General features: G+C 37.0%; 2 protein-coding genes across 2 annotated transcripts in view; one reads left to right on the top strand and one right to left on the bottom strand.

Moving 5' to 3' along the window:
- The window catches only part of hs6st3b (heparan sulfate 6-O-sulfotransferase 3b), a gene marked incomplete at both ends in the record, with an annotated part of 90,246 nt that extends 85,343 nt beyond the window's left edge, over positions 1 to 4,903 (bottom strand). The window contains one exon of the mRNA XM_079253832.1: positions 4,359 to 4,903. Coding sequence (XP_079109958.1) covers positions 4,359 to 4,903 — 545 coding nt within the window. The remainder of the gene's footprint in view (positions 1 to 4,358) is intronic.
- Positions 4,904 to 7,180: 2,277 nt separating this feature from the next.
- Positions 7,181 to 26,737, top strand: part of uggt2 (UDP-glucose glycoprotein glucosyltransferase 2) — a gene marked incomplete at its 5' end in the record, with an annotated part of 42,355 nt that continues 22,798 nt past the window's right edge. Inside the window, 22 exons of the mRNA XM_079254690.1 lie at positions 7,181 to 7,184; positions 7,305 to 7,452; positions 9,859 to 9,941; positions 10,063 to 10,193; positions 11,832 to 11,944; positions 12,150 to 12,327; positions 16,087 to 16,183; positions 16,265 to 16,337; positions 16,504 to 16,604; positions 19,261 to 19,360; positions 19,837 to 19,897; positions 20,133 to 20,224; positions 20,409 to 20,559; positions 20,915 to 21,034; positions 21,342 to 21,427; positions 21,558 to 21,693; positions 21,926 to 22,057; positions 22,180 to 22,344; positions 22,971 to 23,094; positions 23,185 to 23,283; positions 24,824 to 24,918; positions 25,458 to 25,664. Of these exons, the coding sequence (XP_079110816.1) occupies positions 7,181 to 7,184; positions 7,305 to 7,452; positions 9,859 to 9,941; positions 10,063 to 10,193; positions 11,832 to 11,944; positions 12,150 to 12,327; positions 16,087 to 16,183; positions 16,265 to 16,337; positions 16,504 to 16,604; positions 19,261 to 19,360; positions 19,837 to 19,897; positions 20,133 to 20,224; positions 20,409 to 20,559; positions 20,915 to 21,034; positions 21,342 to 21,427; positions 21,558 to 21,693; positions 21,926 to 22,057; positions 22,180 to 22,344; positions 22,971 to 23,094; positions 23,185 to 23,283; positions 24,824 to 24,918; positions 25,458 to 25,664 (2,496 nt within the window). The remainder of the gene's footprint in view (positions 7,185 to 7,304; positions 7,453 to 9,858; positions 9,942 to 10,062; positions 10,194 to 11,831; positions 11,945 to 12,149; positions 12,328 to 16,086; positions 16,184 to 16,264; positions 16,338 to 16,503; positions 16,605 to 19,260; positions 19,361 to 19,836; positions 19,898 to 20,132; positions 20,225 to 20,408; positions 20,560 to 20,914; positions 21,035 to 21,341; positions 21,428 to 21,557; positions 21,694 to 21,925; positions 22,058 to 22,179; positions 22,345 to 22,970; positions 23,095 to 23,184; positions 23,284 to 24,823; positions 24,919 to 25,457; positions 25,665 to 26,737) is intronic.

The following is a 26,737-nucleotide window of genomic DNA, read 5'->3' as shown; positions in this document are numbered from 1 at the left end:
TTGGTTGAGATAATTAGTATCCAGTAAGTATTCATAGAGTTGTGACCTGGCCAAGGTAAACTCCTGTGTGAAAATGAAATGAACTAAAATAATTAAACACTAAATGGGCAGAAAAGGTACTTCAGTGCCTCCCAGTTTAGAAGATATGCATGTATTTTAACCTGATAAGCACCTGACAGAAAGATAAAAAACAGAACCTCCATCGCAGAGGTAATAACCTGATTTACAGACACACTACACTGTGCTTGAACTCATCAAAGCCATGCATTACGAAGACTCCACCGAAGTGATACACCGCTGTTTTGTTATCAAAGGATGAGACAAGATATGAGCGTCCATGAGTCCAGCGATAACTGAAAGACTTATGGGTGAATTTCCCCAAAAATATATCTTATGCAGAAATGTTAGGGGTTTTGCAAATTGTTGATTTGGCTGTCAAACCTTGTTATCTTTTTTTTTTTTTTTTTTAACTTTTAAGATGACAAAGATGCCCACACAGATTCAATAATTTAGCAAAAGGTCGACCTTAAAAGAATCGGGTTTATTTTTACATAAGAAAGGGCTAAATGTCATGTTTGTGTATGTCAAAACCAAGCAAATCATGTATTTTAAGATTTGTTATTGGACGTTAGGGAAGCTTTGGATGAATAATGCCACCCTACCTTTCTATAATCTTATAAAACATATATTACTTGAGACAATTTGACATTTTCTCTTATTTTCATTTTTAAAAGTGCATGGTTCTGTGTTTTGGTTCATTTAAAGAGAAGAGTTTTCTTTTTCTGATGAGTAACAAACGCTTGAATGCCTCCATTCTGATGTAAAGTGTGTTTGTTTTTGTCATAAACACAGGATTAAATACTTTATTATATCAGATGATTACATCAGCAAATGAATTTGTTTCTCTGTTTTTTTTTTTGCTACCCCATTTACATGGAATACCTTCCAGACGTCCAGAATGATTCTTGTTTTTTAAAAGTTACTGTTCCTCGACTACTACACTTTAATCACCAATACATCTGCAATTTTTTGGATTACTATTGTTAAATCACTGTTCGTGAACTACTTTTTGACTGTACTGCTGTCCTCAAATGTATTCATGCCCTCTTATTCAAGAAGGGAAAAAAAACAGCTGACAGTGAAATAGGCTAAAACTGACTAAAGTGATAATAAATAAAAATGTCATGAAAATCATTACATTATTTTCTAATTATGCTTTAATATATTTGTTTTTAAAAAGCAAGCAAATATGATGAAATTAAATATGCTACATCACTCATAAACTAATCTTTTGTTGTACAACCCGTTGATGTTTCCACCACAGTCAGGTGTTTTCTATACCTCTCAGTCAGACTTCTGCACATGTTGATAGGCATTTTGTCCCACTGTTCATCAAAAAAGTGCTCTAATTTGTCCAGGACTGATTTATTTGTTTGTTTTGGTTTTGTTCTTCAACTCTAGTAATTGAAAAAAATCAATGTCTTATATCAATAAATTATAATTGAGCAAATTTTTAGTTCTTTTTTTTTAGTCTCCAATTATTTGAGTGACTGTAAAGGGGATGAAAGGGGATGAATAAATTCAAGGACGACTGTATATTTATGTGCTGCTGACCTCTTGGCCTTCAAAATAAGATCATGATTTCAATGTTTTATTTTTTATCTGTTAAAATAAAGGTTAATAAATAAAATTTACTAGCCTATCCCAATGGCTATCCAGCAAGAAGCAGGGTACATCCTGGCTAGTCCATCACAAGGCCAACACACAGAGAGAAAAAAACAGTACACACATTTATAAGCATATTACTGGAAAGCAACACTGCAGTATTGACTTCGCTGATTTGATAGAGGAACACACTCTATACTCACAATCAGGACTAAAGACTATTTTATTGTAGAATTTGCTTTCTTTAACCAAAAAATAAACCTGTTTTCTAGTTGTTTATGTATTTATTGGCAGATGTTTGACTGCACAAAAATAAAAACATCCTGGAAAATGTGACTGCGTAAGTCACAAAATAAGCTCTTTGCTTTTAATGGGAAAGGAAATTACATATTTCTCTGATTCTTAACTGCCACCTTTTAATCCACAGGCTTTTGAAGACATGACTTACTCAGACCTCTCTTTGCTTAGGTATGAAATAAATGTTGAAAATCTCTTCCTTCGTTTGTGCCCCAATGTCACACTGAATAAATCTCCATGAGTAATTCCAGAGTGGAGAGTCAGATAATGAACATGTAAGAATCAAAAATAATTCCAGTAGCACTCCTCAGCACAGGCTTCTGCAGTCGCCTGAGAGGAAAACAACCTCCTCAACGAGCTAAATTCATGCAGCAGACAAAGTAATACCATAAAACTCTTGACAAAGCAACATAAGAGGACATCACTAAGAGGTATGTTTCTCCAGAGAGCCCCTGAAGAGCCGACCTGCCAGCTTCACTTCTCCCCTGACTGACAGCACACTCCAGAAGAGCCACACCGTAGGACATGTACAATGATCCAGCCTGACACGCCTGACCTTTCCTGGGCCGTACGGCTGGCTCACCGTGCAGCACGCCCTGCTCTGTTGAAAAGGCCATGCAAGGCCATGCTGGGGTTGCCATCTCAGCCCTCGCCGGCTGCCACCTCAAGAGCTGGAAAGTTGTACGTCTGAGAAAAGACAGTCAGTCGAGCTGAGAGATTCTCATCCACAAAAGAAGGGCCTGGCATCTGAATTTGGCAGTGATATCTATTGGTATTCCCACAGTACAACCTCAATTGAAGTAAAACGAGTGGATTATTGCAGGTTTGCAACAAACGTTGCACAAAAGTGAGCTTTTTTACTTTGACCTAATAGACATTTTAATGAAGGCATCGTTCATATACAAAATAATTATGAATATGACATTTGCATAATGCTTTTAGTTATCTAAGTAGATGTGCCTTATGCAGTAGCTGGTTACAGAGGGTGTCTAACATAATGTGTCTGCCAGCAGTCTTGGTTGAAGCAGAATAACCTCAGAATAGATTCTGCGGGAGCCCACTAAAGAACAAGCGACAAGAGGACTGTAAGTGCAGAACAGATGCTGCAGCTGTGAAATGAAGAGCTGTCGCATCCAGCGAGCACTTCCCTGAGTAAAGAAAACACTTGGCACAGCAGAAATATATCATGTGCTTGTGTACTTTGCTGTATGATTGTGTTTTTCAGAAAGGGGTAGGGCATTCTCCACAGTTCGGAAATCCAGCTTATGTGATGAGACATTATGGTCAGAGCTCTTGCAATCTGATGAATTGGCTTTTTCGTGTGTTTTTTCTATTAACAGTCTGTACTGAAGTGCTTTTTTTTTTTTAAAATCAGCAATTCTGGATATGCTTACAGTACTAAACACATACATGGAGCACATTACGTATACTGTTCATGCAGTCATTGCAAATTGCCTCTTTAGTGCTTGTATTGCATCTCTTTTACATTAATAATTCCAAATGTCCTGCTGAAGTTACAAATGCATAAAAAAGAGAAAATGTATTTGAAATGTAAGTTGTTCTTCTGTTTTTTTTCCTCTCTTACAACATCAAACAGATTTGTAGAGGTAATAAGGCAACAAATAAGATGATTTTGTGTAAAGGGATGAGCTATGAACAGCTTCTACATAGTTATTGAAAAGGACACCTTAATGTTATCACACCACGCCACAAAGGCCAACAGGTTGTCAGGTGTCTGTGCTTTTTGGTGTTATGGGGGGTCCTCAATACATTTTCAGCAAGCTTGCATCAGTAAATGTCTGATCCAGCTACACTGAAACCACTACAAAGTGTGTGAATATTTGGAGAGTGTTACCACAAACATTTTTTTCTAATCTCAGATGGAAGTCCTGTGTTATAGCTGCTGCGTTATAAAGTCAGCAACAACAACGGCAACACGGCAAGACAGGAAAAAGTTCACTGAGAAGGACAGGGACGAAGACAAAACACACACACAGGCAGCAGTCTATGACAAAGTCAAGCACTGTTTAGAGTTTGATTAGAGACTGCTGCAGCTGTCTTTCTTTGAGTCTCACATATTTAGGAATTTACTTACCACAAATCACCTTTTATCTGCTGTAGACAGCTGCAGGAAATGTGTCATATTTGTCTGTGCACTGTATTAGTCATTACCTGAGATGATAGACTACAACCTATTTCCCCATCCTGTGCCCATTTCATCACGAACACTTAAAATCTGATGAGACCATGCAAATCTTCATGAAATAAAGGCCACTTTTTGTATAAGGAATCCATAAGGTTTCACTGCCACAAAGCAGCCCACACATGTATTAAAACAAAATATGTTCAACTTCTTTGCTGGGACTCCAAACGCAAATCAAGAGTGAATTCGTTACCTTTTATTCCTCTGGGCCTCTTTTTTATCCATAATGACAGGAACACAGTTCGTGAGCTCGGTCCAGTCTGCGTGCAGCCCGCAGCTCCAGCCGGTGGAGAAGCGGGAGAAGAGCCAGGACTCTTCTTTCCCGGGTCGATGACAGGTGCATTTCTTCTGTCCTGCCTTGCAGTCGCACGGTTGCTCCAAGCGAATATTCCTCACCAAGTGTCTCCCGAAAGTGGTTCCCCCGGTCTTCTGGATGTGCAAAAACACTATCACGTCGTCCCCCTTGATGTTGAACTCCACGTGCCTGTCGAGGTCTCTTTCGGTGAAGTTGAATTTCGAAGGTAATTTTGGAGGACTGTCATCCTCCAGATCTTGATCTCTGTAGAAGTCATCGCTGTCCTGATATGGGGTAGAAAGTAGACTCACCCCTCTGAATTTTTCCTCAGTCTTAAAGTGGCACGAATTACTGCCAGCAGGACATATGTACTGGTAACCTATCATTACAAAAAGGACAGCTAAGATAGGAACCAAAATGAGCTTATTGGATCTATCATCCATTATCTCAGAATTAGTGTCTTCATTCCATTACCGTGAATAAGTTGCACCCAAAGGCTCTTCGGAGATCAATATTCCTCCATACCTCTAATAAATTAAAGGTGCTTTTTATTTAAGTGCCACATGTTGATTAGCTTCTGGAAGACACACAATATGAATAAAATCGACCAATGCACAATAACGCACACCGTCTGCACTGCGCTTTAAATGTCCAAATTCAATTCTCATTGCATTCACATCTCTGGCTGTCCAACTTCTGGAGCTGGTGTGGAGCTGCATCCGTGCCGACGACTCCCATGCTCCGATATCAAGTTGTAAATGAGGCAATCAATGAGAGTTTTTCCGTTTCACTCCCTTTTCTATTCAAAAGCTGATCCCGTGTAGTTCAAATCAAAATGCGGTTCATTTCGTTGACAGACTTACTTCGGCAGAGATATCGCTTTGTCTGGACTCTTGACTCGGATCTTCCGGCTGGTAGCATCCTTTACGGGCTGAAGGCAGTCTGACTGGCTGTGCTGAAGCTGTGAGAGGATGCTGCTGCATCCGAGCCGACAAATATGCGTTATGCTCTCATCGTGGTTGGGCTGGGAGAGCTCTACATCCCATCCCATCCATCCCATAATCTTGTTTAACAGAGTGCAAAGCCAAAAGCCCGCTAAAGGTAGACAAAGCAGATGCTGAAGCACAAATTTAAATTCTAAACCTTCAAACTTTTTTTTTTAAAAAGCTCATCCGATTGTCACCTTACGTCACTGATGAAAGTGATACAATCCTCGAAGAATATAACATATTCAAACAGTCGATTTTAATGATCTATTCATTTGCTGCTGCTTTGATTTGCCACGACTATTTTAAAACCAAAGACTTATATGGATAGCAAACTTCGAATGGCCTAACATGTTTAGAAAGGCACTCCACCTACTTTATTCATATGAAACATTTAACTGGTCGTGAGAGAGACTGTCAGCTTATAAAACAGCTGACTCCCAGAGCAATATGGAAAATGGTGTCATCAAGGTCGTTTGGGCACAATAAGCAGAAAAGCTGACTTACAAATGAAAAAAAAAAGGTGGAAAAATAGTTTACTCATTTACTTCCCGTTAAATACAATTACTTAAACATAGAATACAACTGCATGAGGTTGTAATTTAAAACCGGTCAAATCCTTTATGCATCCCAGTGCACAGTAAGTGTGACTTTCAGCCTTTGTTTCTCTGATATATAGTTGCAGGATGCTTGAGTTTATGGACCTTATTCAGCTGCCGAATGCCTGTACACCATTATGTCATCTAATCCCACAGAGACTAGAGAACTGAGCCAAGTTTGGACATTATTTTCTCAAACGTGTAATAAAAAAACACTGCACCAAACAAATGTTTGTTTCTGTTTCTGACTCAAGGAATTTATAAATGTATTTATCACATTTCTAATCAATAAATAATGCATTTTGAAACACATATACAAAACCCACTTTTTTTTAAATTTTTATTAGTATTAGTAGTATCGCTACTACTACTCCAGTGATATGGGGGCAGGTTTTAGAACGTTACACACAATAAAATGCTGACATTAGTTTTATATATATTTTTTTTATCAGAACTAAATGTCATTCAAGCCAGGCATATTAAACCGACATAATCAGTGATTACGCGACAGTTAAGCCAAAACATGCCCCGATGTTTGGAGGAAAAGCGTTTAAGCAACAGCTTCTGCCCGCTTAGCTGTCTACCGCTGTGCCCGAAAGATTCCCATATTACTACTTAGCTTTAAATCGTTTCACACCTACTATCAGCTCCGTTTGTTAGTTTAAACAATGACATAAAATGTGTTGGAATATAATAATCTATCATGTTTTATTAAAACATTTTCTGTCATTTTGGACGGAAATAACGGTTCGCACGAGTCACCTCAATACGACGCCGGTTAGCTGTGACTGCTGTTAGCTGCTGGTTTACCCCCCAGAAGCCTCTCGCTTTGTATGGAAGCGGTCAGCATCACCAACTGGGTGAGGGCTACATTATTAGTAACACAGTTAACAGCAGCTAGATAATTGTACACTAATGTACACTAATATATGTTTAAAGGCAACTGTGTTTGTAATTTGTGTTATCTAAACCACGGAACTGTGAGGCTGTAATTTCACGACAAAGCTGCACACTTCTACTCTGAAGCTAATTTAACTTTATTCTGCTTTATGACCCTTCTCATCTGAAGTATCTGTTGCTTTATTAAACAAAGCAAACAAAACGTCTTTTGTTGTGAGCTTGTATTACAAGCGAAATGTGTGAGTGTTGGTATAGATCTGCACAGATGTGTGTTAAAGGTTATAATTTACAGTAACTACGTGGCAGTAGCTGGCACGTCTGCAGAGATGACTGTTGTGTTTTGCTCTCTTCTAATGTAGGTTCATGTTCCTACGCCACAATGAAAACTATAGTAATGCTGTCGCTGCTGCTGCTGCTGAATACACATCACGTTATATCAGCAACTAAAGGCGTTACTGCCAGTCTTAAAGCCAAGTGGAGCATGACCCCCTTCCTCCTGGAGACGAGGTACAGTAATCCACCGATGAACATGTGTGGCATCTGATTCTACTTCTTTATCAATATTAACTGGTTGACCTATTACCCCTAAATGATAAAAAGAAAACCCTGTGACAAAATCACAGAGTCAGTTCAAGATCCAAAGATAATATGACAGGAAATTATTTCAAGAGGCTAGATCTGATAAATTAGTTGCAATTAAAATAAAATGCAATCAACATTCAGTCTCTATACCACTCAAATATATCCCTGTCAGTAAACTTTAAAGGGGCATTGTGCAAGTATTACTCTCATCTAATGTTATAATCATGTATTGCATTAAAAAAAATGACGTATTCTTTTGAAGACTTGATGCAAAAACAGTAGATGTTGCATATAAAAAAAAAGCCTCGGCAACACTTCAAGTTATCTCCATACTGTGTATTTGTTCTGTGCTGATTGGAATAAAATTCGGTGTTTTTTATACCACTGTGCCATGGCACACTGGTGTGCCTTAAGAGATTGTCAGGTGTGTCATGGAAAATGATTTTATTCAAGAAATTTAGTCAAGAACATCTGTATATTGTTGATATGAAGTTGAATTTCATTTCCCAACACTTTTGGTTTGTGATGTGCCCTGTGATCTTTTCAATAAAAATAATGTACCATGGCTCAGAAAAGGTTGAAAAACAGTGGCTTAGTTCATGAGCAGAGCAAATTCGTGGCATGGAGGTAAACATAATTCCAACCTCTGCTATCCAGTACACACACAATAAAACAGAAACTACACATGCATTGAAATCCGGTGACCTATAAGGTGGTGGATAGGCTTTATAAGCTGTCATTTGCTCTCATAAAAGATTGGTGTTTACTGCAAGCAACTACTGCAACCATGCAAAGATCTGTACCAACAAGGCAGCTGTGTTTTAGCATCATCTGCCATTATGCTGCCTATCAAAATGAGCAACACTGTAACAAAGAGAATAAATAAAAAAAAGTTAGCTTTAGGCTAATTTAAGATGCACAGTTGACTTAGTTGTCGAGGAGGAAGCTTGCAACTTCAGCGTCCCTTTTAAAATCTTTCTCTTTCTTGAACTGCTTTCCACCTGGGGAATGCTGGCCCGATGTTGATCCTACTCTTACGGTTGCTGCCTTTTACATGCTGTTTGTTTTTTCTAGGCGATGGTGAAAATGGCTCCCGTGCTTCTGCTGCATATGCATGGTCCACTATTTTTGTAAATGACAGTTGAACAGATTTCCCAAATTGCTGGGGTAGTAAGCCTCTCTTGCCGCCCTTCTCCGGCTTTTCCGCCCCTGTGTGTGATAGATCGTGGCACTTCACTACCGACTCTTCTGTTGCATGCATAAACAGATCTAAAATTCTTCACTGACCAGAATTTGTCAGATTATTAGCGGAGGTCGTAATAAACTAATGATAATGCGTATGTAAGTGCAGACATCAGTTTTGGCTTGTAAAAAAACGAAAACGTTACACAATGTTCCTTTAAAGTTACTAGTTTAAAACATCAAAACTCTTAAAAGCTGGATAGTGCTTTTTTTTCTTTATTATGTACAAAAAATGTAATTGTTCAAATATCTGTCAAAATAAGCGAGGACTCGGTCAGTATTTAACTTCAAATTAAATCAAAAATCAAATTGCAGTAGTTTATTTTATGTAAATGTATTGGTTAGGTTATTAATGATTAAGTTATTTTCAATCAAGCTATAGTAGTAATGTTGAAGCACATCATTCATAGCCACATGCGCCTTTTTATGTGTCATTTAAAATTTCTATGAATTCTCAAGCAACTACAGTTCTGTAATACTGCTGGGTTTGCAGCTACTTTCTTCTGAAAGATTGGTAAATTTAAAGGAAACCCTCCTCGAACATTTTTTTAGTTTGTTGGTTAAATAATTAGAAACATTAAATATTATTGCACTTTCGATTTTTTTTATGTTATATATTAATATATATTGTCAGACATATATTCAGAGATATATTGTCAACGTTTTCTGATGTTTTGACAACAAACATCTAAGATTGTGTGCATTTTGTGAATAAGTCTAACTTGAATTTTATAAATCTGATGTGAGTGTCTAAATATCCCTCTGATCAAGTTAAAATTTGAGAATATAAACTCTTGTCAGACATGAACATGACACAACCTCAGTATCGTCTATGGCTGTACATTCAAAAGCATTTTTCAGTCTGTAAATCAATCTTTTTTGGACGATTTTGCTTTTACTAATTTCTTTTTAAAGTTTCTTCTTAATGCTTCTTGGATTCCATTGGAATGCTTTTGATGTTTTTATGTAAAACATTTTGAATAGTATTGAACATAGAAAGTGCAATAGAAATAAACTTGCCTTGTCAAAATGTAATATTTTGCTCAGAGAAAAGAAATGATTTCAGACCCATATTTTCCTTCTCCACAGTGAGTTTATTGGAGAAGATGGGAATGAGAAATTCTGGCAGTTTGTTGACACTGTGAAAGAACTCACTGTTTACAAGCAGGGAGGTTTGTATTTTCCCAACTGCACATTACTCACATTTGAGATATTTCTTAGCTCTATTAGACAGATATTGAATAATTTACTTGATCACTCAAATACCTCTTATTACCTGTCTTAATTTCACAGAGTCTGTGCGTGCATTTTACAACTTGATCATTAAGAAGGCGGGCCAGTTCCTCACCAATCTTCAAGTTCATCTCCTCAGATTTGCTTTGGCGCTGCGAGCCTACTCACCAGCTGTTCATGCATCCCAGCAGGTTTGTTGTTAAAAATATTCCACTGTTGAGCCGAACTGGTGGCTTGTGGTAGGTGCTTCTGTAAAAGATACAAAAATGTGTTGTAGATGGGTTTTTTTTCTTTTACAAGTTGGGGATAACAAATGAGGTTCCACCATGAATGACTTGTTGCTTTTAAATAAATACAGTTTTTATGTAGCAAGAAGTCAGTAGAAAGCAGCAAACCGGTCAGAAGAAAAGAAAATGAAGCAGAAACTCTAATAAGCATGCACACCTGTTTCAGCTAGTACTTACTTTTTTGGAGCTTTTACTTTGGGACTAGATGGAAAATGGAAAATGCAAAAGTAAGGAGTGAATTTTGCTGGCATTTTCCATTCCCCCATGCCACAGCTCCAAACATTTCAGAACTCAGTGCATGTGTAAAAAAAAAAAAAAAAAAAAAAAAAACAGCTTGAAATGGATATGTACTTTTAGTAGTAGTGAAATGTCATTGTCTCCCCTGCAGCAGATGTCAGTCAGAGGACTGTTTGGAGAACCAGAGAGAGTTTCTGATGGGCAAGCCAGACGAACTGCCGCTTACAGCAGAGAGATCAGCCAAATTCTGCCATCTGAAACTTCTCATAAAATATCATAGTGTTCGAAATGAAACTGAAAAACTGACACATGCCTTTCATTTTGAGCGTAGCCAGTGACGGTGCGCTTGTCTGACTTGTTTTTTTTTTGTTTTTGTTTTTTTTTTTCAAAAAATTGGAAAGACCAATAGATTTACATACCCATCAAATAATTTTGACCTTTCAGCGCAGTTTGACAAACATTTTCAAAATGTAGCACACTCTTAAGTTCTGACATGAATTAATAGCTGTTTATTTTTATAATTAAATTTTGATTAGCTAAATTACTGCATCTCGCAGGAGAAGTTGTTTAAAAATCAGGATAGTTTGGTAAGGGTAAAGAACAGGAAAAAATGGGCAGCATATTCCTGAAATGATGTCCCATATGTGAGTAGAATTCAGCAGGGGCTGAAAAGATTTTCTTGCCGACAGTAAGAAAATGTAAGATGTGCTCTAAGTGGGAAGCTGTGGGCAGGAAGGTGAAAATGCTTGAATGGAGAGTGTGTTGTGTTTTTTTTTCTAAACGTTTTACCTGTATAAAGTGTGTTGACGTGATTTTCATGAATGCAGCGTTTTGTAAAAGCTTCATTTTTACTGAAACATCTTTAAGTTTACATTATGTATAGAGGAATGCACAAAAATATTATTTTTCTTCTCAAAGTGAGGCTCATTTGCTAAAAATGTTCTAATTTCTCATTATTTGCCAAGAACTCAACAGTTTAAGCAAAAATGTGATAAAAGCCTTTTAGCTTTCATCATTTTAGCTCTTATGAAATGATGAGCAGGTTTTTGCAGTACAGTGTAAATTTTTGTGACGAGTTTTTTTGCTGTTTGGACTGTTAGACTATATGTGAAAAAGTATTTCCTAAAATAAAATTCAAAAGATATTTTTGTTTTACAAAAAGCAGATGTTATAATACATGCAAGTCTTTTAATAAATCTGTTATGTACTGGCATTTGTTATGGAATAATGGAGAGCCCTGGCATTATGAGACCTCTTTTTATTCATTGCAACATTGATCATATTTTCCCATCCTGTTTTTAACAGATAGCCAGCGATGAGCCTCCACCTCCGGCTTGCCCTGCCTTTGTCTCCGTCCACGGCCAACTCAGCTGCAGCACCAAGGACATCAAGAAGCTTCTCAAAGCTGCTGTAAACAGGTAACATTCTCAGATGCAAGTCGCTTTGGAGAAAAGCGTCTGCTAAATGACTGTAGAACAGAAAGAATAGAATGGAACAACAAGGAATGTTTTTCTCTTTTGTCGATGAAATGAATACATGAGAGCAGAAAAAAGCAGAAATTTTTATTCTTCAGTTCTTTCACCTGACTGAAATGTCTTTAACAGTATTTTCAAATAATTGCAGGCCAAAACCGTACTTGTACAAGCATGATCACACATATCCAGGAGTTAATAAAACAGATGTACCAGTTGTGATCCTATATGCTCAGATTGGAACCAAGAAGTTTGCCTCTTTTCATAAAGTGCTGTCAGAGAAAGCTCAAGACGGAAAACTCAGATATATTCTGCGCCATTTTGTAGCGGTAAGTAGAAATACTTTTCATATATTTACCTTCACTTCCAGTATTTGCTATCTCTCCTACTGAATAAGATGCCTCTTAATAGGGGTGGGAAAATCGAATCTAAAAATCGAATATCGAGATTTTTTTGCTTCACAATTTTAAAATAGATTATTTTTTTGTTAAAAAAAATAGATTTTTTAAAAATAAATAAAAAATAATCCATTAAAAATTTTTTGTCATTTTTATTGTTCTTATTGATCTTTATACTTGTCTTTTTGGGCATTATAGCAGTAGAATGATGGCTTATTGTGTTGTTTTTTCCTAATTGAATTTAGATATAAAGGATAAAATTGTCTTTTTTTTTTGTTGTAAATTAATCCCATAAGACTGTTTTTTTTAAAAGATTCAACTGTTTATCATTTCCATTTCCTGTTTATCAATTTCTTTACATTTTTGTTGCTGTTAATGTGAAATGCTGACAAAAACTTTATCAAAATGATGGACTCAACAACTGGTGTCTTTGTAACTTGTAGTCTTTAGTAGAAAATCAGAACTAGCTTCAGTCTAACTCTGGTCCTTAGACTTTTGTTTCTTTTAGATAAGTTAAAAGCAGTAAACATGTTTTAGTCCAGTTTTTTCTGTGACATTTTTGGCTCAGACTACATGGTGGTTTTATGGTCAGCATTGTTGGCTCACTGCAAGAAGGTTCCTGGTGCTGGGTGTGTACTTCTGAGTGGGTTACATGTTGTACCTGTACATGGTACTCCAGCTTCCTCCCACAGTCAAAAACATGCTTTTTAAGTAGAATAACGGTTCCAAATTTTCTCTTGGCACAAGTGGTTTTTCGGCTCCCTCTGTTTGCCCTGCGTTGAATGGGTGAGCTCTCCAGGTTATACCCTCCCTCTCGCCTTGTCGCTGCTGGGATAAGTGCCACTGACATTGGAATAAGTCTGTATCGAAATGGGTGCATAAGCATTTTAATCTCAGTTTTTCCTTTTATTCATAGTATTTCTTGGGATTTAGATGGTAGCTGTTAATCATCTCTACCTTCTGGTGACATTTTTCTTATATGACTAAGGCAAAAACAATGATAAAGACTCAGTGTCCACGTCTCTTTTCTTTGGTGATAAGGGTCATCATGTTTGAATTCTAGCAGTTTGAACAAAGCCACTTCCTGTACCTCCTGTTCACTCTCTCTATTGAAGAACAGCACTTAAATGATCCACTAAAAAAGATGATTCAGTTTTTACCAAAAAAAATATTATCTGGTGTTTTTGTTAGAAATAATATTTTATTCTTTACATTTGATTCGTTACAATTCTTACCTTTTTTTTTCCTTTGTGAATGAATGATGCTGATAAAAAGCACTGAAGATTTTCAAGCTATAGCACCATATGACTTTCAGATATTAAAAGTAAGTGTGCGTTCTGGAAGGGTACTCCCTAGTATAAACAGCACTGTGAGTCATTTGCATAAACTGTTTAATAATAGTGTCTGGGTTAAGAGTGAAAAAATAGTAAAAATGAATAAGCTTTCTTCATACTTTTATTCAACAGTTTGTATAGTTCTTTTGAATTAAACCAAAGAAAAGAATGCAAACACCATCCATTATTGTATTAGCTTTTACATTTTCAGTTTTTAAATTTTTTTATTAAGAATAATCATAGAATAGAATATGCTTACACATTTGTCGTTTTCCACCCATCACAGTTAAATTTAAGTGGGTTTTTGTCTTTAATAGCAATTCTACACATATCAGCTAAAACTAATGTTACCGTTTCATCCATATTACCAGTGTTAATTTGACCGTTGCTCTGGAAGTGTTCTCAGAATACATGCCTGTACTTCGAAGCTGGATTTTCTCTTATCAAGGTAACTTCAGGGATAACTGTGAGTTTTTCAGATTACAATGATGGATGGCTGCTTACGAGGGTATATCACCTCAGTAAGTTATGATGAACTGCTAACATGCTCCAGAGGAGGTTATGTTAAAATCACCACTTAATTCACTATCCGTGTTACTTCCTAAGAAGACAGGTTCCAGAAAGTATGACTGACTTTGAGTTACATGGTAGTGGTTAATGATTCCCTTTGAACAATGTATTATTTTTTATTTTCTCCAAGGACCAAAACAGTCAAATAACTTGTATTCAACATTGACTGAAAGATGCTTCTTTTCAATCCCAGCATAACAGTTTGAAGCTATAACTCTAATAATCACAAGATATTTTGTTATATGGTGAAGCGAAATTACAGAATTTTTTTTTCTGACTTTTTAACCTATTGGTACCAGATGTCCCATGGTGAGATGACAAATATGTATTTTACTCAGTCTACCTTCCAAGTATCTGCACATGTTATTCACCATCAGAAAGCTAAAATTCTTGAATGACGTTTACATTGCAGGCTACAATCATAACTGTAGATTCAGTAAAAACTTATTTTTGACCAGTCTCCAAAGCAACTTATTTTAGAAGCCATACTGTACTCCGGTGGCTCATGATATTGCAACAACAGCAATCCTCCTAACATCAGCAAGGATCCATTAAAAGTAGTCCAGTGAAATAGTTGACCCACAACAGGTCTTTTATCCATAAAAACCTGTTGTTTTGGTGAAAATGGCAGTATTTTAAGTGGGAAAAGGAAAAGTGGTTAAATAATACCAAGTGCTGTCGGAACAGCAGTATCAAAACAGGCGTGTGTACCTTCAGGAATCTCTCAAAAAATCATCTCTTCAGAGAACACGTCTTCTAACAGCTCCACCTGAGTTGCTCTTACACACAGATCTCTACTTGTTCTTTTTAAACTCCTTTTTTTTTCTTTGAACGTCAAAGCTGCTTTGGATGAAAAAAAAAAAAACAGTAAAATGACAAAATGTAAAAATATACATGTTCAAATGGAGCATTCTCATTAATTCACTCAATGTTTTAACCGTACATCTATGTTATGTAGAATTGTGAACAATTTTCCTGGGGAAAAAAATCAACAGACTCCAAAACTGACTGAAACCCAGATGCCAAAGTATGCTTGAAAGGTTTTTTGTTTTTTTTTAAAGTTGTGTGTTGATTAAAGCAGTCTGGGTGTAAAAGGCTGATTGTGCTTGTGAAAGACTGAGACGACGTTTGGAGCGTGGATGACATCAGTGTCAAGGTTGAATGCCTGTGAATTTGTTGCTGCATGTGGCAGATTGCAATTTTTGTTACCTCTTTGAGAATGTTTTTTTTGTTTTGTTTTGTTTTGTTTTTTTTTATTTTACTGGAAGTTTTATTGAAAAATGCCCTCTGGTAACAGACTTGCCAATAGCTGGAAGATCACACAGAGATAAACACAACATGTTCAGCCTGAACATTAGATTGAAAGATGAAATACCAGCAGAGTGAGAATTTAACATAGCATGAACCCTTCTCCCACTCACATTGCAGTTGTGCTTTGACAGATAGTGTTCCGCTAACACCTACCATGCTTGTGTCTTTATACATTTCTATCCATCACTTAAAACGTAAATATTTCGAAATTTGTTGTGAATCTTGCAGCTAAAGGTAGGAAATTCATTTAACCTTTAAAGAAACGGTGGAAGCACATGAATCCCATGTTTTGAAATATTTCAGCATGAATAATTCTGCTTTCAATGTGTCTCTTTGAATTCTGTCTGCTTTATTTGCTGCATATATTTGTTTTGAGTACACCTCCTATCATCATATTTTGTAGACTAATGAATACACAGACTCCACTGTTCACTAGTTAACATTTAAGGCACTGCTTTGCTTGTAATTGCTGCAGGATCCAAAGCCCCGAAAGATGCTATTATCTGGTTATGGTGTTGAGTTGGCCATCAAAAGCACAGAATACAAAGCTGTGGATGACACTGAAGTGAAAGGTCAGTTGGGATCTTATCAAGCAGTGCGTGCTAAACCCTGCTGTGTCCAAACCAATTAAACACAAATCTTTTGTTTTGTAGATTCAAAGACCATTATAAATGCTGAGGATGATGATAGCGATGATGTCCAAGGATTCTTTTTTGGAACATTAAAGTAAGCTGAAAAACTTTCATCAACAAGTCTGTGTTACAGATGTTGTTTTCATTTCTGCTATGGGGTACCATTTTTATACACTTCCTTTATTCTTATAGAAATATATATTTAAAAAAAAACATGATTCTATGTAATATTGTCCCGCTGACTGCTTATTTCTCTAAAGAAAATCTCATCCTGAGCTCCAAGAGCAACTTGGTGAGCTTCACAGACATCTTCTTGAGAGCACCAATGACATGGCCCCTCTTAAAGTATGGGAAATGCAAGGTAATATAACTAAGTGAATATTGAGATGTTTACTGCCTTATTTCATCTATCTGTATTTATTAGTGGATTTATTATTAATAATAATCATTTAATGAGCTACTTAACATATAAACATTACTGGTTAATATTTCTTTGTATGTTTTATTGTTGCTAACAAATGCAGGAGAAATTGAAATAATTGCTTGTATAAGTGGATGTAATTGGACATTGTAGTTCAAACGGTGGCCTTTCTGTGTGGAGTTTGCATGTTCTCCCTGTGTATATGTAAGTTGTCTCTGGTTACTCTGGCTTCCTCCAATGCATGTTACTCTAAATCCTCCCTAAGAGTGAGTGTGGGCGTGAATGATTGTTTGTATCTCTGTGTTGGCCCTGTGATGGACTGGCAACCTGTCCAGGGTGTACCCTGCCTCTCGCCCAGTGATTGCTGGGATAGGCTCCAGCTTCCCCATGACCCGTAATTGGACAAGCGGTTAAGAAAATGATGACTGACTGACTAAAGATAAACAATTTAAATAGAAAAATTATATAAGTGAAATAAAATTAGATAAAATAGTGCCCTAAAAAAATGGAATGACAAAATAAAAGATAAATGCCTGCACTGACCAGGGGCTTGGACTACCAACCTGAGCAGACCTGGTGTGGATCCTTTCTCAAGATTTTCTTACCACAGATGTAGGACCAATCCACAGAGTCTCAGTCTTCTCTGTTGTGAGGGAAATTTTCTGACATTTTGGCCAGATGGTTTGCAAGCTAAAGCAAATATAGTAGCTGCAGTGCTATAAAGGAGACACGTCATGAGCTGGTGTGTTAACGGCATAACAATAACTTTGCGATTATGGGCCTTAGTCTATGAAGAAGAAGTGCAGCTAGTGTCCAGAGAAGGAAGCTGTGGGGAACCATCTATGGACAATTAAGCTTACTAGGGATGAATGAGATATGCTCCGTCCAACGCGAGATCAGACCTGTGAATGCATAGACATCATATATACGTAGACGCCGCATTGTATCACGCCGCCTATACGAGCTGACGTCTCATCGCGCCGCCATCTTGGATGGGTCTCCCATGCGCCTCCAATGCATTTATTTGTAAGGTGTAGGTCCAACCACGACAAGAACTCCACGGATTTTTACCTGTTTTTCTTCACAGTTTGGTTTGTTACAAAGGGCAGAGATATTGTTATGATACAGATCACTGTAAAACATTAAAAAACAACGTGATTTTAAGTTAAAATATTTTGATAAGTCCAATAGTTAGGGATCACTAGCTATCTATCCCTTAGTTATGCTGCAATAGGTTTAGACTGCCAAGGGACATTTCCTGGTACACAAGGGCTGCTAACTTTCCAAAAACCTTGGAGTAAGATTTAATGACGACAATCCAAATTTTACTGTATACAGAACAGCAAGACATTAGACCCAGGATGTTTCATTTTATGTAGGTTTAATAATAAAATATAGCACTCAGAAGTAACATTACATTATACATATATACATATATATATATATATGTATATAAAAAATGAAAAGTACTTTGTTAATCCCAAAGGGAAATTCAGTATTGTAGTATATAATAATTAATTTGTGGAGGTCTTGTTCCGGAGGCTGATGGCTGCTGGCAGGAATGATCCTCTATGTTTCAGTCTTACATCGGACCTGAAGAAGCCTCTCACTGAACACACTTTGTTGTTTCATCACTGTGTTGTGGAAAGGGTGTGAAGAATCCTCCATCATATATATATATATATATATATATATATATATATATATATATATATATATATATATATATATATATATTTATGTGTGTATATTAGTGTTAATTTAGGTTTATTTTATCCTTCATTCATTCTTTGTTAAATGGAATGTCTTCTCCCCACTTGTTGTCTCATGATTGTCCTTTGTGCAGTACATTAAATCCTCCAGCGCTCTGCTTCGTTACTCATATATGAAGCTACGCTTTTTTCTCCTTCTACTTTTTAATTCTGTGTTGCCTCTACTGGGTTCTTGGTGTGCAGGAATAATTCTAATAATAATAATATCATAATAAGTCTAACAATTCACTTGCATTCAGGAGATTATTCACTGTGTTAATATTATTTACCAACCAATTATGTAGAAAAGTATTTTTTTTAGTGTGTAATATATACGGGTTGTTCCACAAAAGAGTTTTGTGGGGAAACTACGTTGACGCTGCAGCAAAACTCGACAGCGGAGACCCATCCAATATGGCGGCGAAGCTGGTTCACTCTCCAGCGCTCAATGAGGCGTCTATGTATATATGATGTCTATGTGTGAATGGTGCTGTGTTGCAGCCCATGTTAATTATTGGTAGTGTGATGTCAGTGTCACAATCACCAGCCAATCAGGATTGACATGCTTCTGATGAATATGCGTCTCCATTAGGGAGAGATCTGAACAAGTGCGATGAATGAGAACCTTGAAACTATTTCAGTATTTGTTTCTGATTTTACTATGTGGCTCTGAATGCACCATGACTCTCTTATCTGTGCAACAGAAACAGATTGAACACAGTTTTTTCACAGTGCTCTCATTTTCAGAACACATTTTTGATTTCTTGCATGTATTTCTTTCAGTGTAAAAGTCTTTTTAATGTACAAACTCAAAGCTTGTTTTTTTTGCTGTATGCTCTTCACAGATCTAAGTTTTCAAGCCGCAGCAAGAATCTTGTCTGTGCCAAAGTTTGATGCTTTGAAGGTCATGCGAGACCTCAGTCAGAACTTTCCCAGCAAAGCCAGGTTAGAAATTTCATTTTAATTCCTCTGCTTTGTTTACTGGCTACAGTATTTGGTACAGTTCCAAAATCCATATCGGATCCTTACTGTGTGTTACAATGTGTGGATCTAAGCGTACTGATTCTTGTTAAAGTGCTCTTGAAATATTGCTTACATAAACCCTTTTATGTGATAATTATTACCTCCTCTGTCCCTCTTGGTACACCTACTGCCTCCACAAAAATTCCATATAAATATAAATAAATCTGTTATACAGGCATCTGATCAGTTTTTTTTTAATGTTTGCTTATTTTGGCTCAGCCAGCTTGTAATAACATCAGAAAGTGCTGAGTAAGAGATGGGTGTTTACAGGGAATTGACTGCACACACACCCTCTTGTGGGCCTGCAGATTTTTTGGAGATTAAAAGTGGTGTTTTACTGCCAGCTGGGGATGTGGTAAAAGCTGATGGTGACTGTACATGTTTTACTGTTCCCACAGATCACTGACAAGAGTGGCCATAAAGCAGGAAATGAGAAAAGAAATTGCAGAGAACCAAAAGGTGTGATATCATACGCAGTGTTCCTGCATGAAGGTGCAGATGGTATCTTTGCAAATGTCTGTAATTAATGCAAAAGTTTTCTTTTGGGGAATTATCTTCTGAACGTTATCTGACATAAATTCTGTTTTAGTGTAACTGTCTTCTTTCTGCACACGTTCCCCTTTGCAAATCTTTCCTGTCAGAATATCTGGTATCGTTGGCGAATTAGGCAACTCTTGGGTTTGTGTTTTTTCAGCAACTCAGTGAGAGTATTGGTGTTCACCCAGGAGATGGAGAACTATTTATCAACGGATTGCACATTGATTTGGACATTCACAACCCTTTCAGGTAGGAACCCAGCAGAAAGAAACAGGGTTTCTCTGCAGGAAGCCTTACACTCACATATAATGTCCACCATCCCGGTTCAAGAGGATTAGAACATGCGCATAGAAAACCCTTTATTATACTATTCATATAAAAAATGAAAAAAAAAACAAAAAACAATAACTTACCACTAATCTTGCATTTGCAGTATTTTGGACATCCTCAGAAGAGAGGCCCGGGTCTTGGAGGGGCTTCATAGCTTAGGCATTAAGGGGGAGGATCAGGGCAGGCTGCTGAAGCTACCTTTGAACACTGTGGATGACAGCTATGCCTTGGATATCAGACATCCAGCTATCTTGGTGAGTTTAATCCAAAAGCATAATTCTTTTGATCCATTAACTTTTTCTGCATGGTTGGAAATTAGACTGGTGACAAGCGAGTGAATGCAGTCTCAATGCTGTCTGACAGCTGTAAACAGAAAATTTATTCAATTGTACACTCGTGTTTTCTGTTGGCTCCCCCTTGACCCTTTTAATGTTATTAAGAAAGTTTTATAAAAATGGCACATGTAGAATTTCACATCTGTCAACAATCAACGTTTGAATGTTTGTGTTTTCAGATTGCTTTCCTCTGTGTCTCTAAGTGGACAAAAGCATTATTATTAGATGTAGTGACTGTTCTCCTAAAGGAAAGCCTTGATGTATGTTTTTTCAGTGGATGAATGATATTGAGAATGACCACATGTACCGCAGCTGGCCAACCGGCGTGCAGGAGCTCCTTAGAGCAACCTTTCCTGGTGTCATCCGACAGATACGACGCAATTTCTTCAACCTGGTACGTTATTTAGAACATTAGACATAAAAACTGAGGGGTGACCCAATTGTAAAAGGACTTTGGCCGACATCAGCTGAGGACAAAGTTGGAATGCCTGTGCTTCCTATCAGTCCTTTCTACCCAAAATCTGCTTTAAGATGAATTAAAAATAAATAAATAAATGAAAATGTAGAGGATTATAAAGAAATTAGAACTGAAGAATGCCTTCAAAGTAGATTAATTCACCCAGAAGTACACACCTATCCAAATTAGATTGCATAATTTAAGCATTATTGGCCATGTTTGGTAATGATGCCTTTGTCCTCAGGTGCTGTTTCTAGATCCCCTGCAGGAAGAAAGTGTTGAGTTGGTGAAACTAGCAGAGCTTTTCTACAAGCATAAAATTCCTCTGAGGTAGGCGCTGTCATTTTTCACACCTCCACAGCTGTTTATGTGGGCTGCTCTTGGCATTTATATTCTTAACCAGGTAGTGATTCTCATTTCACCTGCAAATTGAATACTTGTTTTGTCCCTGTTCCTATAGAATTGGATTTGTGTTTGTTGTCAACCCCAAAGATGAGATTGATGGCTTCTCTGATGCGGGAGTTGGATTTTACCGACTGCTGAATTACATTGCAGACGAGTATGATTTATCCCAGGCTGTGATGTCTATGGTCTCAGTAAGTACATCACATATATAAATCTCTTGTTTTAGCAAGTGCTTCTTGCCAGCTCATATCTCTCTGGGCCTCAGAGGTCCATTACTTTATTGTGTTTTGTGTTATCCTACAGTTTGATGCATTTTTTACTGGATGAGTAATTCTGATTTTACTTCTGCTATTAGCTTCTTCAAACACAGTTGGTTTATTGACAGTGGTCTGAAGTCTGAACTGCTGTCCCACTCTCTTGCAGCTATATAACAAAATAAATGTTGGAAAGACGCTGTCTGTTGATACAATCTCTGCTTACCTGAAAAGAAAATTCCCAAATGCCAGTCCTCAAAGGATTCTAGGAGTGGAGTCTGAGTATGATTATAAAAGAAAGGTAAGATAAAATTGCTTTCTTTTTGAAACTGTTAATTGTAAATAATGGTAATTACCAGTCAGTTTTCGCTGGTTAATGAAAAGTAATAACTCACTCTTTAGTCTTTATTCTGTTTGACCTAGGATGGTACCCTTTTCTACAAAAACAGTGGTCTAGGTGCCCTGCCTCTGGCTTTATTTAATGGAGTCCCTCTGAACTCACACGAGATGAACCCGGAGGAACTGGAAACCATAATCCTGCAGCGCATCATGGACACCACCACTGCCTTCCAGAGAGCTGTGTTCATGGTTCAACATTGTCTTTATATTCATCTTAAGAAAATTTTTTTTCTATTTTAAGCAATAATTTTTACATCACTGAGAGAACAGAAAATAAGAAGAGATCAGACAAAAGCATGCGTGATGGTATATTCATGCTTGTGCTCTGCATGTTAGTAATATTTGGCAATCCTAATTTGGGGTTGACATGAATTTTAATGCAAAAATGTTCCTCTAGTCTCGAGTTTTGACTTGATAGATGAGCTACATGATTAAAGAAAGATTTAAATGAGTTTGTAATTTGTAATGGTTTTTTTATATAAGTTAAACATAAGTAATAAAACTGCATTTTTATTTTGATTTTTTTTATAAAGAAAGCACAGAAGCTGATTCTTATCTACGGCTTACAAACGGACTTTTAATAATCACTATGTGCTCACCTGATCATTATTTTTTAATCTATACTACAACAACACATTTATCTAGGTACTCAGTCGTGTTTAATTGAATCAATTAACTATTAATTTAATTGTAATTTTTCCAGTTAAATATTTCTCCTCAGTAGACAAATTTACATCTTAATTCATGTTTGTGGTACAAATGTAGGACACATGTCCGACCTTAGAACTAATGTATTTTTTCTACTTGACTTACAGGGTCAGTTAACTGAAGGCTCAGACGTGGTGGACTATTTAATGGAACAGGCCAATGTGGTTCCCAGGATGAACTCGCTTATTTTAAGCTCCGACCGAAAGTACCTTGACCTCACGGGAATGCCAGGTGACCTATGCTACTCACCTTACACCATTTGCAGTACTGATTCCCTTTCCAGATTCCTCTCATGTCATCCCCTTCTTGCTTTGCTTGCAGTTGTTGATGACTGGGAGGACACAACTATGTTTTCATTCTTGGACTCCAGAGACAAAACAGCTGTGATGGCTAAAAGAATTAAATACTTCAGAAATAGTGGTGAGAAGTGAAACCTTATTTTATCTATAAATACTGTTCAGATCAATTAGCATGAACATACTTACAGAAACACAGTTAAAAAATAGAAATATCATTATTTGATTTTCACCCAAACAGTAATAATTGCTGCATTAATGTTAATTTGTAATGGAACAGCTGTATTGGTGGGTAATCTGCTGTGATGTGACACAATTCTGTTCTATTTTGGTGAAGACTTCTCACTCCTGGTAAAGTCAGACTTTTCCCAAGTTATGTGTTTAAAAGCTCTTGTGACAAGAAAGAAATCCTGAGGCAGACCCAGGGCTAAGTGAAGAGATAATATTTCTCACTTGATCAGGAAAAGAGAGACTACGTTTATCAGCTGAATACCTTTATATGAGTCGTATCAAAACAGAACTGATTCTACACACATTTATGGATATAAAATTTGTAACTGACCTTTGGGAAGGCAGAGGCAGGTTGTGCCTGCAGCAAGATCATTGCTAGGTCGCTTGACTGGCTTGCAGCCAGCAGTCTAAATGGTCCTCAGAGTTGTGTTGGACTGCTCAGCCCCAGAGTGTTGCTGCAGTTGTGGAGAAGAAGCTGATTGCTATTCTCCCTCGGTAGAACAGCTGCCGCAACCACTGCCTGCTTTTCTGACTGACTGGGGGTATGTGGCGATGACAGGTGGCACGGTTCTCCTATTGTGTCACATCACAGCAGCTCTCTGCCTGACATCTCAATAACTCCCACCTCTGACGCACAAACTGACTTTTATGACTGTTTGTCATCTCTTTCTTTGTCTTGTGAATGTGAAATTTTTTTGTAATGCTTTTTAAAGCTCTGTTCACACTGAAGATGAGTATTTGAGTATTCATTGGGTGGCCAAGGGGCTTATTGAGGCAATCTCTCTGCTTCTACATATATAGATACTGGTGAGAAGGTTATGGTGATCAAAATCCGAATTAACACAGCATTTTTTATACATTCAGCACCTCAGTGACCACAAACCTGTGACCTGTCAAGGACACTGGCTAGATAGGCTGCAGTGGCTAAAGGAGCAACGGCAGCACTGTAAAACAGGCATTTGATAACTATAAACTATTCAGACACTGAATTGGATTCCTCTAGGTTCCCACTGTGGACAACAGTGGGTTACACTCTTCAAATGCATAAAAGCACCACTTTATATACAATTTTCTCGTATTTTACAGTATTCATTTACATACTGTAAATGCAGCAGGTGGATTTGGTGCTCCCTGCTACATAGCACATGCCATCCAAAGCTGATACCATCAAATTTCAGTGTGCCCAATATATTCAAGTTGCCCCATCAGGCACTATTTTTCACTTCATTTGTGCTTCCTTGGGATGTAGTTTGAAGCAAAGAAAATTTACAGCACTGGTACACAGGGGTTAAAGGAGGTTGGGGTGTCAATTAATATGATGTTTATAGTAAAAACACATATAAACTGTATGTTCATTTTGTGCACACTATGATGCTTTAGCTTCTGAAAAGTTAGTTTCAGATTACTATTAGAATTCTGCTCTTTTATCTTAGATGATGATGGAATGACTGCTGTGACCTTGTGGGTTGTTGGAGATTTTGAGAAGGTTTCAGGAAAGAAGCTGTTGTTGAATGCTTTGAAACATGTGGTAAGTACAGTCGACATTGTTCTCCACTTGCTTTTCTTTAATCAGGCTCTTCAGTTAGCTGGTGTAAATGTGGAGAAGACGGAAACTTTTAATCTATTTTTAATAATGTAATTTTTTTTTCATTCTTTCCACACAAATTAGCAGGTGGTGTCCCAGGGGTTACAACATTTGTAAAGATCAATTCCTTGGATTCATCAAATCAAAAAGAATAAGATCCAAGTTTGCTAGATGTTGATTCTGCTAAATAAAAACACATTTTTTGCATTTACAAAATCAATCAATACATGAACTTCTTAAGTTAAATCATAGTTGTCAATGCATACAAATACATTTTTGCAGCAAGCCCTATTTTTGTCATGGAAAAGGTCACTGGTAGAAAATGTAGAATAATAGAAAGTTTTATTCTTACTTTCAAGTAATCACACTATCTTATGGATGTTCTTCCTCCGTGGCATTTCTAGTCCCTGGATATATGGGAATCTGTGATATTAGTGTGAATTATATCGCTGTTTTGTTTGTGTGTATGTGTGTGGAAACAGAAGGCCAGTCCCGGCGTGCGTGTTGGCGTGATAGATAACCTCAGTGGAAAGCCCAGCGAAGATAACACTGTGCTGTACAGGGCTGTCTGGGCCTCTCTTCTCACCCAGAAGAATAAAGCTGCTGCAGAGTTTGTGCTGAAACTCTTAAAAGAGGAGAGCAGCCAGCTCCTCCAGCAGGGGACCAAGATGAGGGACCTACTGATGCAGGTAAAGCAGGAATTAAGGAGTGGGGATAAACAAAGATTTTGTACATTTTAACTTTTCAATCATAAGTCTTTTTTAAAGCCAGAAAATATGTATGAAGGCTCAATGTTTGGTGTGACTGAACAATCATTGATTTGCTGTAAAACTACATTGTTGGATGATTTTGCTCTTGTATTACTTAGTTTAAAGCTTATTTTCATAAGTTAAAGAAATGTAAACTAGACATTCACATAGTCTGCTTTTTAAATGTGTGTCTGAAACATCTGCTGTCTATTAGTGGTCACAAACAAACAAATATTGCTTTCTCATTTCATAAATTATCTTAATTTGGCAGTTTTTTAATTTATATCAGATAATTTGCCAACAACTTCCTCACAGCAAATCCTTTTTTCATTTTTTTTGTAGTCCTGAAAATCATTCAGAAGTCCTCCACTTCTCCTGTGTCCTTATATTTTATCACCATAATGTTTGTGTAGAAACGCTACATTATTTCTGTCAAACTGTGGTTATTTTTGGTATTTGTTGATGTAGCTTTAACTAAGGAAAGAGGAATTATTCATGTGGGTTTTCAACAGGCTGGTAGACACAACAATGGTCCACCCTGGGAATTACATGTGGATTTTTAAAAAAAATGATTTATAAGTCAGTGTAAATTCCTTACCAAACAAGCAACATAAAAACCTTGTAGAATAGTTGGTTACCAGAACGGAAATTAAAATGAATGAAAAAGCCTCCAACAATTGAAGAAATACTTTGAAAGAGCTTTGGAGAGTTTGGAGGACTTCAAAACCACTTTAAAAGATCGTAACAAAGTCCAACTCACTGGACCGCCTATAAAAACCAAATAATTAGTGGCTCAAGACTTTTGCAGCACACTGTATTATTATGATGTACTGTTAAGAAATGTGGCTGATTCTTTTGTTTTGAAGTTGTTCCATGTTTGTAGGATTCTGGTTTTCTATCATGTTTGGCCTCACTCCTGAAAAAACTGTTTTCATGAATATCAATACAATAAGGATGTGTGCAACACAGATATTTCTGATTTGAAAATTGCTGAAGTGTGTTGACACAAGCAG

This window comes from Telmatherina bonti (genome assembly GCF_933228915.1).
Source record: "Telmatherina bonti genome assembly, chromosome: 15".
Taxonomy (NCBI): Eukaryota; Metazoa; Chordata; class Actinopteri; order Atheriniformes; family Telmatherinidae; genus Telmatherina; species Telmatherina bonti.
Note: the sequence above shows the minus strand (reverse complement) of the source record. Positions and strands in the feature narration are given on the sequence as shown.